The 17,907-nt window shown below is 43.9% G+C and overlaps 1 protein-coding gene across 1 annotated transcript; it reads right to left on the reverse strand.

The window, feature by feature from the left end:
- Positions 1 to 3,772: 3,772 nt before the first annotated feature.
- Positions 3,773 to 17,055, reverse strand: LOC148511707 (UDP-N-acetylglucosamine transferase subunit ALG13-like). Its single transcript, XM_088482848.1, has 4 exons — positions 16,849 to 17,055; positions 13,368 to 13,530; positions 6,386 to 6,524; positions 3,773 to 4,638 (listed from the first exon to the last, which is right to left on the reverse strand). The coding sequence occupies exons 1-4, from the start codon at positions 16,933 to 16,935 to the stop codon at positions 4,527 to 4,529; spliced, it is 501 nt and encodes a 166-aa protein (XP_088338974.1). The 5' UTR covers positions 16,936 to 17,055; the 3' UTR covers positions 3,773 to 4,526.
- Between the last annotated feature and the right edge of the window lie 852 nt (positions 17,056 to 17,907).

Here is a 17,907-nt window from a genome sequence, read left to right on the forward strand (position 1 = left end):
AGTGCATTGCTTTGCCTAGGGTCCACACTGCTGTTAAGACAGCCCTGATTTTACTCACCCCCACACAATTCCTACTCTCATAGATTACTTCTGTGTGAGACACTCAAACTTGGACCTTCTTTTAGACGTAACTATCGGCCAGATAGCGGACTGTGGGCCTGATTCAGACCTGGTTGCGAGCGCTGAGCGCTCGCAACTGGGTCGATGGTGGCCCAGAGTCCATGCGCACGACTGAGCCGGCTCCGTCATGCGCATACGCAAGACCCGGATAGCGACGGGCAATCAGTCGCTCCGGGTCTCGCACCAAAGGGGGCGTGACCGTTTGGGGGCGGCCCCACTGACATCACAAGTGATGTCAGTGGGAGAGCTTTCGGCTCTGTTTGAGCCGAAAGCTCTCTGGGGCTTGCGGCCACGAGACCCTACCACATGGGTCTCGTTGCAAGCCCGATGGTCGCAATGGTCTTGACCATCGCGACCATCATCCTGGCCGCTCGCATTAGCTGTGGGTGCCAACCCACAGCAATGCGAGCGGCCAGGAGGCCGCTCCATTAAAAAAAAAAAAAAAAATGCCCTGATTCAGAGCGAGCGCTCTGTCAGAGCGTCCGGCTCTGAATCAGGGCCTCTGACCATGTTCCTATTACTCATTCCTTCTCTGCGACACCCTCCACGTCATTGGCACTGGTGATTTAACAAACAATTCCTCCGGGACACAACCTGTCATGCACAACTCGCAAAAGCTATAGATGATGATATCGCTCTTAATGTCTCCCCGATGGGAGGCTCATAAGTGTGTTATCAGGGTCAAGTGCATCCAATTGGGTTCCTTCCTCAAAAACCGAGTGTAGAAATGCTCTGCTCTCAAAAACTAAAGCACTAGAGTTGACTTACAAGCCTATACTTGCTCCTGACACTTACATAGAACTCCAAAATGCGGGGTCATCCCTGAATATCTTACATAACTATGGCATTCGGCGAGCATTTAGAAGTTGCAGGCATAAATACTATCGCTTGGGTAACAAGCCTGGAAAAGTGCTAGCGATGGCCCTTAGGGCCCAGAGGTCGCTTACGTATGTATTTCCAAACTCAAGGATCCTTCTGGCACTTTTTGCGTAACAAATGGGGTGATGGCGAGGGTCTTTCATTCATATTATTCAGAATTGTATAATCTGATCTAGACTCGTACGGCGTCTGAGTGTGCGGTACATGATCTAGAAGTACAGAAATTCCTGGGAGGAGGTGGAGTTTCCTACGATCCCTGAGGCGGTGATACAAGCTCTGGATGAACCCTTCATGGAAGGCGAGTTATTAGATGCTCTTAAATAGTCGCCAACAGGGAAGAAGAGCCCAGGCCCTGATGGCTTTCCTATTTCGTATCACAAAGCCTATCACGATAAACTCAATCCCCTTCTCTTACAGGCTTGTAATTCTGTTTCTCAGCAGACTCCCCTATCAGACCAGTCCCTCACCGCCCACATTACTGTTATCCCGAAAGAAAGCAAAGATCTGTGTCTTCCGGCTAGTTATAGACCTATCTTTCTACTAAATGTGGATGTGAATTTGTATACCAAGGTTATAGCGAAGTCTTGGGCCACTGCTTCCGAGCGTCATTCACTCCAATCATGTTGGCTTTGTTCCCGGGCCGAGAGGCAAGGGATACTATCAAAGTGTTTGACCTGATAGCTCACGCTCAGATATCAATAATCCCCATTGTGCTTCTCTCTACTGATGCCGAGAAGGCCTTTGATCGGGTAGATTGGGGCTTTATGGAGGCGGTCCTGCAGTGGTTGGGACTGGGCTAGGTGTTCTTGGAAAAGAATACGTCCCTGTACTGGGTGCAGTCAGCACAGGTTCGGGTGAATGGGATGTTATTCGAACATATTAAAATATCCCCATTGGTCTTTATATTGTGCATGAAGGCTCTGGCAAGGGCTATTAGAAGCAATCCTAAAATCACTGGGTTGAGAGCTGGTACGAGGGACCATTGTTTGGCTCTTTTTGCTGATGATTTGTTAGCCATTATCACTAATCTGATGACGTCCTTGCCCAATCTAATGGAGGAATTTACTTGTTTTGGTCAGTTGTCCAATTTTAATATCAACTATACAAAATCCTCAGCTTTGAATGTCACCGCCTCAGTGGAGACTGTCTCTGCCTCTCACTTTAAATATTTTGGGGGTACTTATCCCTAAAACGCTCCACACTATCGTGTTTTGAATCATATACCTCTTTTGAATAAAATTCAGCAAGAGAAGACACAGTGGGTCTCACAGATGTTTTCTTGGTTGGAGCGAATATAATTAATGTTCTCCCCAGGTTCCAATACCTCTTCCAGGCAGTTCCCCTGAGACTCCCACCCCATTTCTTACAGGAAGGACACAAGGTACTTTGTAACTTTGTCTGGAGTGGAAGGAAACCAAGATTTAAGCATGTTCACCTCTTTAGGCGAAAAACCCAGGGGGGTAAGCAACTGCCCATGATCTCTGCCTATTACCAGGCCCCTGTTTTGCGTAGGATTCTTGATTGGTCTAGGGGACAGAGAAAGAAACAGTGGGTAGATCTGGAATCATCCTCTACACAGCTTAATCTAAATAGTTTGCCCTGGTGCTCTAAGATTGCAGGTTCTGCTCATCCGACAGTTGGTCCTCCTTTGTTATTGCAGAGAAAATTGTGCATTAGGCCAGGAATCTCCTCACAAATATCTCCACTCATGCCTGTTATAGACAATCCTTTCTTCCCTCCTGGAACTTCAGGTAGAACAGCTTCTCTGTGGAGAAGGGTAGGTATCACTAGGTTGTCCCATTTAGCCACTAATGGGGGTATTTAAATCTTTTTCTGACCTCTATTAATCTACTGGCATTCCCAGATGGGATTACTGGTTTTATTTTCAGGTGCTTCACTTTGCATCCTCCCAGGGGGGGTTGATTTCCCTAGTCAGCAGGGCCCTTACGCCGTTTGAACACATGTGCTCTCACCCCACTGAACCTACACATGTCATTTCTGGTATTTACCAAATTTTGATGCATGGTTACTTCCCTGATATCCCCACTTTTTGTAATCCATGGGATAGCGATTTATCTCACAGTGGCATACAGATAAACTGGGAAAAAGTTGTCCAATTACTTGCCTTCTAGAGATACTTGAGACTTAGTACAAACTACTGACGAGGTGGTAGAGATGCTCAGTCACGTTACATAAGTATTTCCCTTCAGTGTCCCCTCTATGCTGGCGCTGTGGTAAAGATAGTGGCACTTATTCACGTTTGGTGGGACTGCTCCCAAATTATCCCTTTCTGGAAGAAAATTCTTGAATTATCGTAAAAAATTTTGGCCTATCAGGTACCAAGCGGGACGGACTTTTGGCTACTCTCATTCAAATATTCCTATATCCCAATATAAGAAGTCCCTCCTTAAACATTTGGCTAATGCAGCAAGAGCAGTCATTCCAGTCCACTGGCATTCGGAAGTAGCTCCCTCAATTTGGGAATGGTGCCAACGACTATATTTTTACATGAACATGGAGGACATTTTTCATACAGCCTTAGTGAAACACTTGGTTCAACTGGATCGAATTTAAGTAATCTCTTTCATATAAAGCCTTGCTTCTGTCACTTCAGACTTAGATATTTTTAGCTCTTTCTAGCTATGCCGTATCACATAGAGATGTTTCCTGATCCTTCTCGCTACCTGCGTTTTATATAAACGTTCCTGAATTCCTTACTTCACCATTCCCTCTCTCATCTTGTATTCCCTGCCCCCCCCACATTTTTGATGGATTGATTGCACTTGTTGGTAACTGTAAACATATATTGTGCTGTTAACTGGTGTATACTTGCTGTAACGTGGAATTATTTTTGTTTTCTTGTGTTTATACGATGCTTCATCATTTCTGTTTGTATGTGTTGTAAAATTTAAAATAAAGAATTTATAAAAAATAAAGTGAGACACATGATCTCTGAATACCTACTCGTCCCTTCCTTAAAACTGGTTTATTAATTCAGTAGATATGATGGCATCCCATCGGGTGCTACTACACCTACAATGAGATGTGTCACTATGGTGCATCCAATTTGATACCACCTATCCTTCTCATTAAACAGCCTACTGTTCAGGAGCAGAAATGTGTTCAGTCACCTCAGCTGTTGGCACAGAGAGGACAAGAGAATAAAAAGAAACTACAATTAATTAATATAAAATGTCTGGTTACAGTAGATTTCCATGCACTAAAAAAAAAAAGTTAAGTCACAATTGCCAATAAGTTAAGCTGGCACTTACATGACACAAGCATAGACAACATTTAGAGTGTAAATGTTTATACATTATGACATGTGATGGTTTCCTGTGAATACTGAACTTCTTTTGTAGGTCTGGTACGAAGTCTTTTGCTCAAAAAACTCTGTCCCTTCAAACACTTAGACAGCAGAATTTTTTTTAAAAATATATATATATATTTGGCAATGTATTAAACAGTTTACTTTACAAATGTGCATATTTTACAGTATTTTCTTTATATCGGTTCACGTATTTCTGCTACCTAAGACCCACAGCTTTATCCAAAAAATCTGCAAAGATTTTTGGTTGACCTGGAAGAAATTTTTTCAAAGCTGACAGGTCCATTGACTTCAGTGTACTCCCAAGGGTGCTACATGGAAACAAAAAGGAAATAAGGCAATAGCATGTTAGTATTACAACGTTAAGTCTTTTAATACTACAAATAACAAGAGCAATCCCAATGCTACATTACCTCAGCTACTATTAAAACAAATCTCACGTCATTAGAACTTGTACCATAACTATTTAGTGAAACAATAGGATGAATTAAATATACTGTAACTGTATATAACATTTGCCACTGAAAAAGCTACAGGGGGAATTGTAATAGCCTCCGATTTTGAATTTACATTTTTTTTTTTTTGTATGTAAAACTCACCAGTAAAAAATACATTTTATATACAGTATATGAAAATGTTAGAACACCTGTTGCCGCAACCCACTCTCCTAATTTTTATATATAAAAAAAAAAACAAATACAACTAGCCGGATGTAACAGAGCTGACATGCTGAGAACACCCAAAGAAAAAAAGGAAAACATTTTGCGTGTTTATATCAAGTGCTATAGCTATAACCACAGCTGTCTGGCCTGTCACCCTGGCTAAAGAAAAAAAATAATAAATAATAATTAAACCCCACCCACTTCTCTATTAGTCCCATTCTATTCAGGATTGGGCCTGGCCCTCTAGGGAAAATGGGGCCAAATAGACACGGGCCGCACCTCGTTCCTAGAGATAACTGGCCCAATGCTATTCAGCATCTGGCCTATCCCAATAGCCCTTGGGTACCAGGATAATTATAAATAAAATGTCCCATTTATAATTCATATTTATTATTATTATAAAATAAAGAAAATAGTGGACCCTTAAAGAAATAAAAAAGGCTTGCCTCCTTAAAAATGAAAAATCGTAGTGGCCCTATTTAAATTATTTCACACACACGACATAATGCAGCCATTTTTGATTAAAGAAAGTACCCGTCTTGATCCGTCAAAATATGAAACAGATTTTCCAAATGCAACTTGCGCCAAAGAGCCTTAGTCACACAGATGAGTTAAAAAAAAATGGCTGCCCAGCTAGTCAGGAGCTGTGTATTATCTTCAAGATAAGACACATAAAATCATGGCCTTGTGACGTTGAGGAAGTCTGTTTTTTATACTATGTTGCCAGTTTTTTTCTTTAATGCAACACTATTTTTATGATGGGTACAATGCTGAATAGCATCGCTAGGATAGGACAAGTTCATTAGATCTCACCCCCAAACCCTTTGATCAAAGGAACGAAATCGATGATAGACTAATGGAAAAGGGACAACCACATATTTATTTTTTAGTTTCAACATGTCCTGCTGCCTAAGCCGCCGGTGATGTGCGTTAAACCTGCTGCATGTTGCCAGCAGCTTGTTTATTTTTTACCCTCCAGATTGCTAGGTATTACATTCGATGGTTTAGAAGGCAAACTAGAAGGTGCCGCAAATCTGCACCGTTACATTCTGCTCACAATGTCAATTATATTTAATTGTACACATTTCAGAATTTTCAGTGAGGTATTTTATAGTCTATGGTGTTCGAAAAAGAGGACAGACAAGTACTCTCTGTTTTGGGGGATTTTTTTCTAGCATTGTTTTTTTACTCTCAGGGGAGAATCTCCACATTCAAAATTGTATTTTATCCCTCTGGGCCTTATATATTTATCCTATTTACATCATTCCTAACTCATTTCAGTGTTTAGATCAGTGCTTGGGTTCCCCTCTCCAACCCCCCTCCCATTGGAGGTAAGAGTCTATAGTGTTGTCAGGTATACAATGGGATTTGAGCACTGTAGATCTCTATGCTTTACCTGCAAGTGCAGTAAGAGAGATGTCCGTCTTTATTTAGTTGCTTTGCCAGTTCAAGCTGGTGGTTGGACATTAGTTTTTCGTTAATCACAACAATAAGAGGTTTTCGCTCTCCGAGTGTTTCTAAGCAGCTTCCAGCACCTAATTAAAATATGCAAATAAAGCAAAATGTTAGATTTAGACAGTAGAGAAAAAAAAAAGACAATGAATTGGATTCTGGAGATTATATGACACTTTTCTCAACTGCATTGAAATATTAAAAATATAGGTCTAGTGCATTCTAGGTTTACCTTACTAACAATACGTTTCCATTGTTTGAATATGCAATTCTTATACCTCTATCTTGTTGGTCTGCTCATATGTTTATAACGTGGTAGATCCTCTTGGCGTTGTGCCGTGAGGTAGCCATTGCCAATCAATATTCTGACTTTGCATTTCTACTTGGACTCTTCTGTATGTTTTTACTGCGAAAATCTGAATAAAGATATTTAAAGTGTGTGTGTGTATATATATATATATATATATATATATATATATATATATATACACACACACACACACACACATATACACATATACACATATATACACATACATACATACATACATACATACAATCTTCCACTTCCCAAAATTTATACAAATGAATGAAGTACTACTGTATAGCACTACCTTGCACAACTTTGAGGTTATTGTATTTTCTTAGTTAATAAATAACAATTTAGGCTTTGTTCACATATATAAGCACAGGAGAAAATAAAACACAACATGATAAATACTGGTTTCTGTAGTCATGTTGTAGTGATAAACCTTTAACGCAGCGGTTCCCAAACTAGGTGCCACGTGTTGGTGGTCTAGTACCAAATCAGATTATTTCTGGTCAATGTGATTGGCAGACTGGTTTTGCCCATCATAAAATATGTGGACAAAAAGAAGTGCAGCCCTGTTCACCACCACATAACAGAACCCAAGGATGGCAAGTTAGCACCATTTGTTTCATTTAATACATTTTTGAAGAATTTCTCAATAAGAAAATGTTGGCCTATGGGTGCTGTGAAAAAAATACTGATACTCTAGGGCGCCATGATTCAAGAAAGTTTGGGAACCACTGCTTTAACATGTTTTACATGCATTGCGTGCTTCCTATTTCAATCTGTTGTACTGGTAGCATATGTTACATACTGTATGTTAAACACGAAAAATAGGTAGTGCTGGGTTCTACAATTTTTCATGTGGTACTAAGATTTTATAATGCAAAGTTGATCATAGCAACCTTGATTCTTATAGATGGAAAACTCACAAAAAATACATAATTTCCAGAAGTTTTTCCCCATAATTACTTGTATAAATTTAGACCACCACAAGAAAATTAAGAGTTATGGTAGACTTGGGTGCCCACACACTAGGCGATATTTTACATGATCAGCCCGATTCTGATGCATCGGAACGACAAATCGTGTAAGATATGTCCCAATCGTGAGTGTCCGCTCACAATCAAGATGCCGATGCGCGTACATCGCATCTTCCGATCACACTTTACCTATGTTAACTCTATTTCTTCGAAGTCCATAGGATCCACAGGGATACCATGGGGTGTGTGGTTGGAGTGATTCAGGCACCAAACAGTTAATCTTTAGCTCCCAGGGTGCATCGTTCCCCCTCCACATATACCCCAGCCACAGGCAGACTTTTTTTTTTTTTTTTCAACCTTTATCAGAGCATAGAAAAAAACATCACACTTCAAACTGATATTGCGTACAATATATATCAATCAGTCATATAATGACACGGTTTATATACATATGATTCTCACCCCGGACGTGGTCAGCTGGATTCCCCTCCCTCTTCCCTCACAAAAATGGGATCAAATGTCGCTCCAATATCAACCCGGAGGATAAAAAAAACAAATCAGAGGATCATTAAGCAATATACGAGTCTCATACCATGAAGTATATCGAAAACAAGTGAAGATTTTAAGTTAGGGACGTGGATAGCGAATCTATAAACCCTTCCCATAACTGTAAGAAAGAAGTTGTTTTAGCTTCTTTTTGTGAAGTGGATTCCAACCAGTCCATTTGGAAGACGGCAGACAGTTTTTTTAAACAAGCCCAAGGCAGGAGCAGGAAAGAGGAGAAGGAAGAACATTACTCTCAAGAAACACTCTCCCAGAAGATGAAGGAATCCGTGATCGAGAGAAAAAACCCATTGAGGCCAGGTGCATCAGGGTGGGCGCCCTGTGGACGCTTAATTTCTTCTTCGGGGTCCATAGGGGGATTCACAGGGATACCATGGGGATGTCCCATAGCAGTTTCCATAAGGGTGGGGACGCTCCTGAGCAGAAAGGAGAATCCGATGCCCAAAGGAAGCATCCTGAGGAGGCAAAAGGTATCAAAGACGTGGAACCTGAGAAAGGTGTGGACGGAAGACCACGTGGCCACCTTGCACAATTGTTCAGCAGAAGTGCCACGTCGAACCGCCCACAAGGGTCCCACAGAGAGTAGAATGAGCTGAAACCCTGTTAGGAACAGGAAGATCAGCTTGCGTGTACAGTAGGCCTGAGAAATTGTCATGCAAAGCCATCGAGCCAAAGTCTGTTTATTAGCTGACCAGCCTTGCTTGTGAAAGCCATACAACCCAAAAAGAGAATCTGATTTCCTCAAGGGAGTAGTATATCCCACATAGATCCGAAGAGTACGAACCACATCCAAGGAAGCTTCACCTGCAGAAAGATCCGAGAACTGGAAGGCCGGAACTACGATTTTTTCAATCAACTGAACCTGGATACCACTTTAGGGAAGTACCCAGCCCTGGTACGGAGTACAGCTCTGTCCGGATGAAAGATCAAAAATGGGGAGCGACAGGAGAGCGCTGCTAAATCAGATACCCTGCTGGCAGAGGAGATAGCGAGGAGAAAGAGCGTCTTCACTGTCAGCCACTTGAGGTTTACTGAGTCCAGAGGTTCAAATGGAGGAGCCTGTAGAGGCCTGAGAACAAATCCCACAGAGCCACCGGAGGGACAAAAAGGTTGAATGCAGAGTACACCCTGAAAGAATGTTCTGACATCAGGCAGGGGAGCAATCCTTCGCTGAAACCAGATTGACAGAGTAGAAACCTGAACTCTAAAGAGAGGCCAGGCGGAGATAAAGGTCTAACCCAGCCTGGAGAAAACCAAATACCCGGGAGACCCTAAAAACTGTAGGATCATAGCCTCTGGGGGAGGACCATTGAAAGTAAGATTGCCAAACTCTGTAATAGATGCGTGCTGAGGCAAGGCTTACGCGCCCAGAGCATAGTCTGGACCATATAGTGAGAGAAACCCTTGGCTCTTAAGAGGGAAGACTCAAGAACCACGCCGTCAAAAACAGACGAGGTAGGTCCGGGTGCAGGCAAGGACCCTGTGCTAGTAGATGCTGCCGTAGAGGAAGTGGAAACGGAGTGTCTATGGAGAGACTCCGTAGGTCAGTGAACCAATGGCGCCTGGGCCAGACTGGGGCTATAAGTATCACCGTGCCGCCTTCTTGCTTGAACTTTCGAAGCACCCTCGGGAGAATGAAGATTGAATGAAAGAGGTATGCGAGATTGAAGTCCCACCTCACTGCCAGAGCATCCACAAAGGCAGCTGAGGGGTATCTGGTCCTGGACCCATACCTGGGGACCTTGTTGTTGTGACGTGAGGCCATGAGGCCTGCGTCTGGCAGGCCTCATTTGTTCACCAGGAGTTGAAAGACATCCAGGTGTAGAGCCCATTCTCCGGCATGTATGTCCAGATGGCTTAGGAAGTCCGCTTCCCAGTTGAGGACTCCTGAAATGACCACTGCCGAGATTGCTGGGAGATGACCTTCGGCCCAGACTAGAATGTTTGCCGCTTCCCACATGGCTACCAGACTTTACGTGTCTTGGTTGTACAGGCCTGCCGTGGAGGAGATCCTGCACCTCAGTGAGTGCTCTGTACACTGCTCGAAGCTCAAGAATGTTTATGGACAGGCGACTTTCCGGAGTTGTCCACTGTCCCTAAAAGGAATGATGACCGACTACCATGCCCTATCCACGAAGGCTGGCATCTGTCATGAGAAGTTCCCAATCTGGAATCCAGAAGGGGCGACCCTTGTCCAGATGGAACGTCTGTAGCCACCACGAGAGGGAAAGCCGAACCTCCGGAGAGAGGAGGATCATCTGGGACCGAATCAGATGATATTGTCCGTTCCACTGGGAGAGAATCAGTTGCTGCAGAGGCCTGGAGTGGAACTGGGCATATTCCACCATATCGAAGGTAAACACCATGGACCCCAGGACCTGCATTGTTGAGTGAATGGAAACCCTCAGATTGTGGAGCAAGCTGTGCACATGCAAGTGTCGTGTCAAAATCTTGTCTGCTGGCAGAAAGATCCTCTGTATTCGAAAATCCATGAGTGCCCCCAGAAGTATCATCCACTGTGTTGGAGATAGAGAGGACTTTTTCCAATTCATGGTCCAGCCATGTGTTTGCAGGCAGTCCACGGTCAGCTGGAGATGGCGTTGTAACACAAACGGTGAGTCTGCAAAGATTACGAGGTCATCTAGGTATGGCAGGATTCTGACTCCCTGGCATCTAAGTTGTACTGCCATTATTTTGGTAAAGACCCGAGGGGCTGTTGCCAGACCAAAGGGTAGTGCCTGAAACTGGTAATGTTGCTGCAGAACAGCAAATCGTAGAGACAGCTGGTGGGTTGGAGTAACAGGTACATGAAGGTATGCATCCTGAATGTCCAGAGAAACCATGGCTCCATTGCCAGGACAAATGATTGTAAAGTTTCCATACGGGACTTGGGCACTGACAAACCTGTTGAGGGATCAGAGATTCAGACTAGGCCGATGAGACCCATTCGGCTTCTGAATTAAAAAAAGAGTGGAATAAAAACCTATTCCTCTCTGAGCCGAAGGAACCGGTATTTTTCACCCCTGAATACAACAGGGAGTTTATGGCCTCCTGGAGGATCAGGGCCTTGATAGAGTCTGTTGAGGGACCTGTACAAAAAAAACTGCCACTTCTCCGACCCAGGCATCTGTTGTTATTTGATGCCAAGAGTCGGCATATTGAAGAAGTCAGCCTCCCACCCTGGGATCCCCCAGGAGGAGGCCCGTCCCATCAGGTGGAAAGGTTTGTCATCTGGCTTAGAAGCAGGACGTCTGGGCGACCAAGGCTGCTTGACTCGTGGCATTGTGGTCTTAGACTGCCTGGGAAAAGACTGTCCTCTTACCTTACCCTGGGAGCGAAAAGACAGATAAGAGGACAGCCTAGGCATAGGGCCAGTAGCTGATGGCAGAAAGGCAGATTTAGAGGCTGCCACCCACAATCTCATCCAATTCTTTGCCAAACAGCCTGTCTCCAGAGAAGGGTAAGAATTAGAGTGCCTTCTTGGATCCCAGGTCCGCCTTCCAGGACCGTAGCCAAAGGACCCGGTGTGCGACTACCGAAGCCACAGATTCCCAAGAGGCATGGAGTCCGCAGCTTCTCCCAAATAAGAGGCAGATTCCTGAATATTGAAGATATAGGCCAGTTGTTCCTTGGTAGCGTCTGATGGCAGGCTCTCTTCCAGTGCCCCTGCCCATCCTTCGATAACCTTAGCCGCCCAGGTCGCAGCCATAGCTGGCCTAGTGATAGCGCCAAAAAGCGAGTAGATTGACTTCAGACAAATTTCTAGCTTTCTATATGTGGTTTCCTTAAGGGAGGATGTAGACGGTAATGGCAGCGTAGAGTTTCTAACTAAGCATGCTACATGCAAATCAACAGTGGGTGGGACTTCCCTCTTAGTACGCTCCTTAGTAAAGAGAGGGTAAAAAGATGCTAGTCTCTTTTGGACCTGGCATCGCTTGCCAGTAGTACCCCAAGCTTCTCCCATAAGCTCAGTGAGCTGTTCTGATTGAGGGAATTCAGCCTTAACCACCTTCTGACGTTTAAACAACAGGGTTTTAGGCTTTGGGGCCGGTTCATCATCCTCTATATTCAGGATTGATTTAAACGCCTTAAAGCAGGAACATCCACTGTTGATTGACGGTGCTCCTCACCAGAGTGTGTCTTGGAGAGAGAACCTTGTGTGTCATCTGCCTCCTCAGATGATGCGTCCGAATCCGAAAGATGTGTGGACTGTGAGGAGTCCTCCTATGTGCTTTGGTGGCTGATGGTATGCCCATCTAGGTTTTGCTGAGAGGAGGCAGACGTTTGAGCCATATTCTGATGGACATAAACATCCATCCGAGGAGACTGCATAGGGTGTACAGACATTGTAGGTTGTAACAGCTGTGGGTACCCCATGGTAGGAGGCAGCATGGGAGTTTATAAACAATCCACTAGCTGCGTCATAACCTGGGATAAGGAGGACACCCAGGGTGGCTCATATACCAGGGCTGATAATGTGGACTGGTGAGTAGCAAATAACAAATAATACAGGAATTACAATTAGATCATTTTGGCACTGTTCTATTATCAATGCTGTTACTGATGTGGCCAAAACGACCACTGTGGCGGTAGGGATGTAGTCACCATCCCGGCAGTCGGGATGCCGTAGCTCAGAATACCGGTGCCGGAATCCTGTTCCCAGAATCCTGACATTAAGTATTAGGGTTTGGGGAAGGGTTAGGTTTAGAACTAGTCACTAGGGGGAGGGTTAGGCTGCAGGAAAGGTGGGTTAGGGGGAGGGTTAGTAGACTTACGTACTTGTTTCAGGATTCTGACTGTCTGTATTCTGACTGCTGACATACCGACCACCAGGATCCCGAACCTCAGCTATCGTGATGCATGGTAAGATCGGCCTGCAAGTGGCCCGATTCTGACACTGAGATATGTCTTCCTATTAGGCACAAAAATCTCCCCTTATACCATTCATGGTGTATTCCCAGTGGCTTTTTTTCCAACTTTATTTAAAATACATTTTGACATTTATTATTTTCTATAAATATATAATGTGCTAACAAATAAACTCAATACATGTACAAGGCATGACGTACCTGCATGGCTTATAACCAGATCAGAATTCCTTATGTCTTCTGCAAGGGAGTCCTTGTATCTGAAAACTTCCAGGGTAAATTCAGGTGCATTATAGGGCTTAGGCTCTACTGCCCCCCTCCCAATCTGAAGAATAAGTCTGTTATAACCCAGGTCTTTCAAAATCTGGAGGGGAGAAAAGAGTAACTTGTTACCAGTGATGAAACAACAACCCTGTTTCTTCCCTTTTGGAATGTTCGATTCAATGTAAGAGCTTCTCTCTCTCTATTATTACATTTATTTCTACAATCTTCACAATTTTTTTAAACTATTTATTGCAGAACTTTCAAGTTCCTTATATAAAGAGGGGGGTACAGAAAGAAAAAGGGGGGGGGGATGGAGAGCAGCAAGTAAGACCAAACTATTGAACCACTTGCTTGGAGTGGTCACTTTGTTTGCTACCACACCAGGCTGTGCGTTACCGGACATGGTGGCAAACAATGCATTACTGTAAAGGTGCGTATCCCCCTACGCAACCTTACTGAGCGATTGCACGATTACGACATCGTAATTGTGCAATCGCTCAGTAATGGGCCACAAATCGGGCATTTAAATATCAAACGACCAGCAATGCGCGTGCCTGCTGGTGGTTTTTGACATCTATCATCACCTGTACATGCTGGTCAACTTGACGATCACGTCAGGTTCAGCATGTACGGGGATGATGGATGTGCCTACACTGAACGTTCAGTGTAGGCACATCATAGACTGTGAAACGACAGCACGATTACAATGTCGTAATCGTGCTCTATTTTCTATCTGTCTATTAGTGGATACACACCTTAACTGGTGTTGTTTTTCAATGTCTGTCTATAAAAGACCTTAGAAATTATTAATTTATGTCCAACAACCAAGCAGACATATAGCACATAGAAAGTTGTGCAAATCCTGCAAAGGTTAAACTTTGCATCTGTGCAGATCCAGAAATTCAATTAGGTACGAGCTGCAGTAGGCAGCTTGCGCTGTGCTGGTAATTGCAATTACAGTAGGCCGAATGCTGCTCGCACATCCATAAGCCCTGCTCCAATCACAACTCTACTACCTGTAGTTTCAAATACAATCAATCAATAAATATATTATTAAAAAGGAGTCATGGAAAAATATTTAGTTTTAAAATCCTCCCATTTTGCAGGGTCTTTTTTGATTAAGCTCACTTCGCTACCCATTCTATTTAAATATACACCTACATTACATCTGACAATATAAGCATGTTAACCATGTCGGTATAATAACTTTAAACATACTGTATTGCTTTACTATCATGTTTGAAGATATAATGCCGACAAGGTTAATAAATAACATTACAACTGTGTTTGCATTCCTCTGTAGACTTAATGCTGTTGACAACATTACTGTAAACTTTTTGTATGTATCCCGCCTAAAGCTACATTTTTATCCAATTAAAAGGATGCAGATAATACACCATAGAGTTTGAGCTTTCACTAGGTCAGCAGCTAAGTGGAGTTCTCTTCCCCCTGGGGTACTATTACCATGACATTTGGGATATGGCACGGCCACAATGAATGAGTTACTACCTGCTACTAAGGGGACAGGACCCTTCATGTGGGGGCATAACCACATCATGATATAAATTCATGGCAGCGTGAAGCTTAATGGGGCATGGTCCCAACATATTGTGGGTATGGCTGTAACTCTTCGGCAGCCCCGATCCTCAGGCCCAGTACTTCGTACCTGCTCCTCCCCTCTCAGCACCCATGGGATATGGCACACTGACATACCTCAATTTTGGCTGCGCAGGTCCACAACATGGAGATTGGCTCATACTTCAGGGCCCATCTATCATTGTATATTTGTGGATTAATTCCCGAAAACACCTGTTTTTGTGGGTTAACTGCAAATGTACAGGGGTCTATTTACTAAGCCTTGGATGACGATAAAGTGAACGGAGATAAAGTACCAGCCTATCATCTCCTAACTGCCATGTTTTTTAAATGACTGGGCTTGAAAATTAGTTAGGAACTGGTAGGTTGGCACTTTATCTCCATCCAAGGCTTAGTAAATAGACCCCATATGTTTCGATACCTGCTGCGATTCCTCAATTCCCGCTGGGGGGATGCGATGCTGACAAATTTAACAACTGCCGTGGAGATTGGCCACGGCAGCCAACGCCATCTGAAGAGGACCCCTGGCCGGCGGTTCAAATCCCGACAGCGGCTGCCCAAACAGGATGATAATCCTGATCGTCCCCAGGTAAGTATTCACTAACCTATTCCCCCCACCCTAACCCTCCTTTAGGGTTCCTAAACCTAGCCCCCCATTCCCCGCCACCTAAACCTAAGTCCCCCAGGGGGGTACGTAACCCTAAGTCCCCCCCGGGGTTGCCTAACACCAAGTCTCCCTCGGGAGCCCTAAACCTAACCCTCCCCCCCGCGGCTGTCCACAGCAGCGCCTGGCGTCACTTCGCCGGGCGCCGGTCTCCCGGCGTCTGTAAAATGACAGGCGTCTAGATGTAGACGCCGGTCATTTAACCCTCGCCGGGATTAAGCAGTCGGAAAGCCCGCTGTCGGGATTAGGTCCGCCGGCTTCCTGACTGCATACAATCTGAAGAAGGTGTTAGCCGCTGTAGCCTATGAGCTACACTTCGCCTACACCTCTGAACCCTCCCGGCAATGGTGAGCATGCATGTGCAGTTAGCAGGACTGTGCAGTAGCACCGGCAGCTCTACAGGCACATCGCAGTGACAGGCTCCTTTCGGAGCCCCTGTCACTGCATATTGCTGGAATGTATCATCTTGCAATGCGATCATGGGCGGTAATGTCATGTCCAGATCGCATTGCAAATGTGATCATTGATAAATGCCCACCAAAAGCAGCATTTTTATTTCAGGCCAAAGTGTTAATTCTGAGTGTGGCTGATTTTATCCTGATTATGCGGGCCAGACCCAATTAGCACAAGCGTCAGTTTTGTGGGATATTAATCTATGGCAGTGCAAGCGGATATCAGCCTAGCATCATTTATCTGGCTTTTGAGAGCCAAGCACTGATTGATGCTTTAGCTGTTACTTTTCATGGAACAAAGCAGTACAAGCATTAGAACACTGCAGAGAATATTGCACTAGATCTATCTGCTTACAACACAAAGATAAGGAACTATATAGTTGCAGTTTTTTTATTTCAAAGCTGGATGACTGATTTCTAGTGTAAAAAGAAACCCAGACATTAGTGGAGACTGCATGTTATGAAAGATGCAATCACACAGCTACAGACCCCCAGCTATCAGGTACAAAATGCTCTGTTGTTCCTGCAGTCACCTGTGTTGCAACATCCTTCTTATCAATTAACTAGTTCAATCCAGCTGACTGCCAGCCTAAATTAAGTTTGAAGTCCTGGTCCAGGAGAGCAGTTTGAACCTGATGGAAGGGGTCATGTTGGAGGGTCTGCAGCTGCCTGACAGATACCGTCTATCTATCCTAACACGGCTTACTGTGATAGTAGGCTCAGAAGTGATGCAGGAAACCAGATCATCAAAGCTCGTCGTCCCGACAGTCATAAACACGGACTTTCCCCCCATACTGCAGTTGCCGGTCCCAGTGGCAGTCCCAGCTCTAGGCAATCATCAGGACTCATTACGTATATGTCATCCTATCGTCATGCAGCTTCTGTAGCCACTACTTCCTGTGACGTGAGAGCAGGCGCCTGATTGGTCACAGCTGTCAGCATTCGATTGGCCTTTGTGTACATATAAATAATATAATATATCTCTCACTCGCATGATGACAGCTAAAAACTGCTGTTTCTGTATGCACTGTGTTTTGCTCTAGAAAGATCTATAATGTTATAACTCTATGCTCATTGCCAAATCGGAACCTGCAGCACGCTACACAATCGCTGAATCAGGAATATAACATGTAGATGTGTATGCTGTAGCTGGGTGCGCGTCTCTGGTTGAATGACTGTCAGGCTTGTGGATATCAGGGAAAGTTTTCCAGGGTCGCCCGTGCAGATGGAAAAGATGGTGCATTGTTACACCCAATCTCTACACCAAATAAAAAAGGGCTCCATGAAATATCCATCCTCTTTTTTGGCTGCTACATTTCAACATAACAGATGCTCATGGATATGGATAGTAAAAGCTGTTATACAGTATGAGTATATCCCATATGTGCCTGATTTGATTTTGTGATGTGTGCATTGCCAATATGAGCACTGTTATTTGTGGGAACTGTTAATTACATTTTCTCTTTGTATTTTATTTATTTACATCCCAACAGTGTGCAAGGAAAACAACTGCAGTCTCATTTTAAAATTAAATATTATGTCACACCAAGCTTGGCATATCCGTTTGGACACCATATGGTACAAGACGCTTAGCGCGACATAAGACGTTCCACAATAGGCAACGATTTATACTTTTTCCTGAATTTTGCATCTTCACATTGTAGCCGCATATAAAGTTGCTTACAGTGTACCAGGAACGGTAAATTAGAGCTTTTGTTGCAAAGGAATTGATATAAAATTACAGCTGCAGCATATTGATATGTGG

Source organism: Taudactylus pleione, unplaced genomic scaffold (genome assembly GCF_031769625.1).
Source record: "Taudactylus pleione unplaced genomic scaffold, aTauple2 ptg000296l, whole genome shotgun sequence".
NCBI classification, from domain to species: domain Eukaryota; kingdom Metazoa; phylum Chordata; class Amphibia; order Anura; family Myobatrachidae; genus Taudactylus; species Taudactylus pleione.

What these genes read in the sequence shown, in the direction of transcription:
- LOC148511707 (XM_088482848.1), bottom strand. Translation starts at nt 16,935, where the DNA reads ATGGGGGGAAAGTCCGTGTTTATGACTGTCGGGACGACGAGCTTTGAT. An exon ending in TCTGGTTATAAGCCATGCAG is followed by an intron (nt 6,525 to 13,367) that starts GTACGTCATGCC and finishes TATTTTAATTAG; the next exon opens with GTGCTGGAAGCTGCTTAGAA. An exon ending in CTCTCTTACTGCACTTGCAG is followed by an intron (nt 4,639 to 6,385) that starts GTAAAGCATAGA and finishes GTTTCCATGTAG; the next exon opens with CACCCTTGGGAGTACACTGA.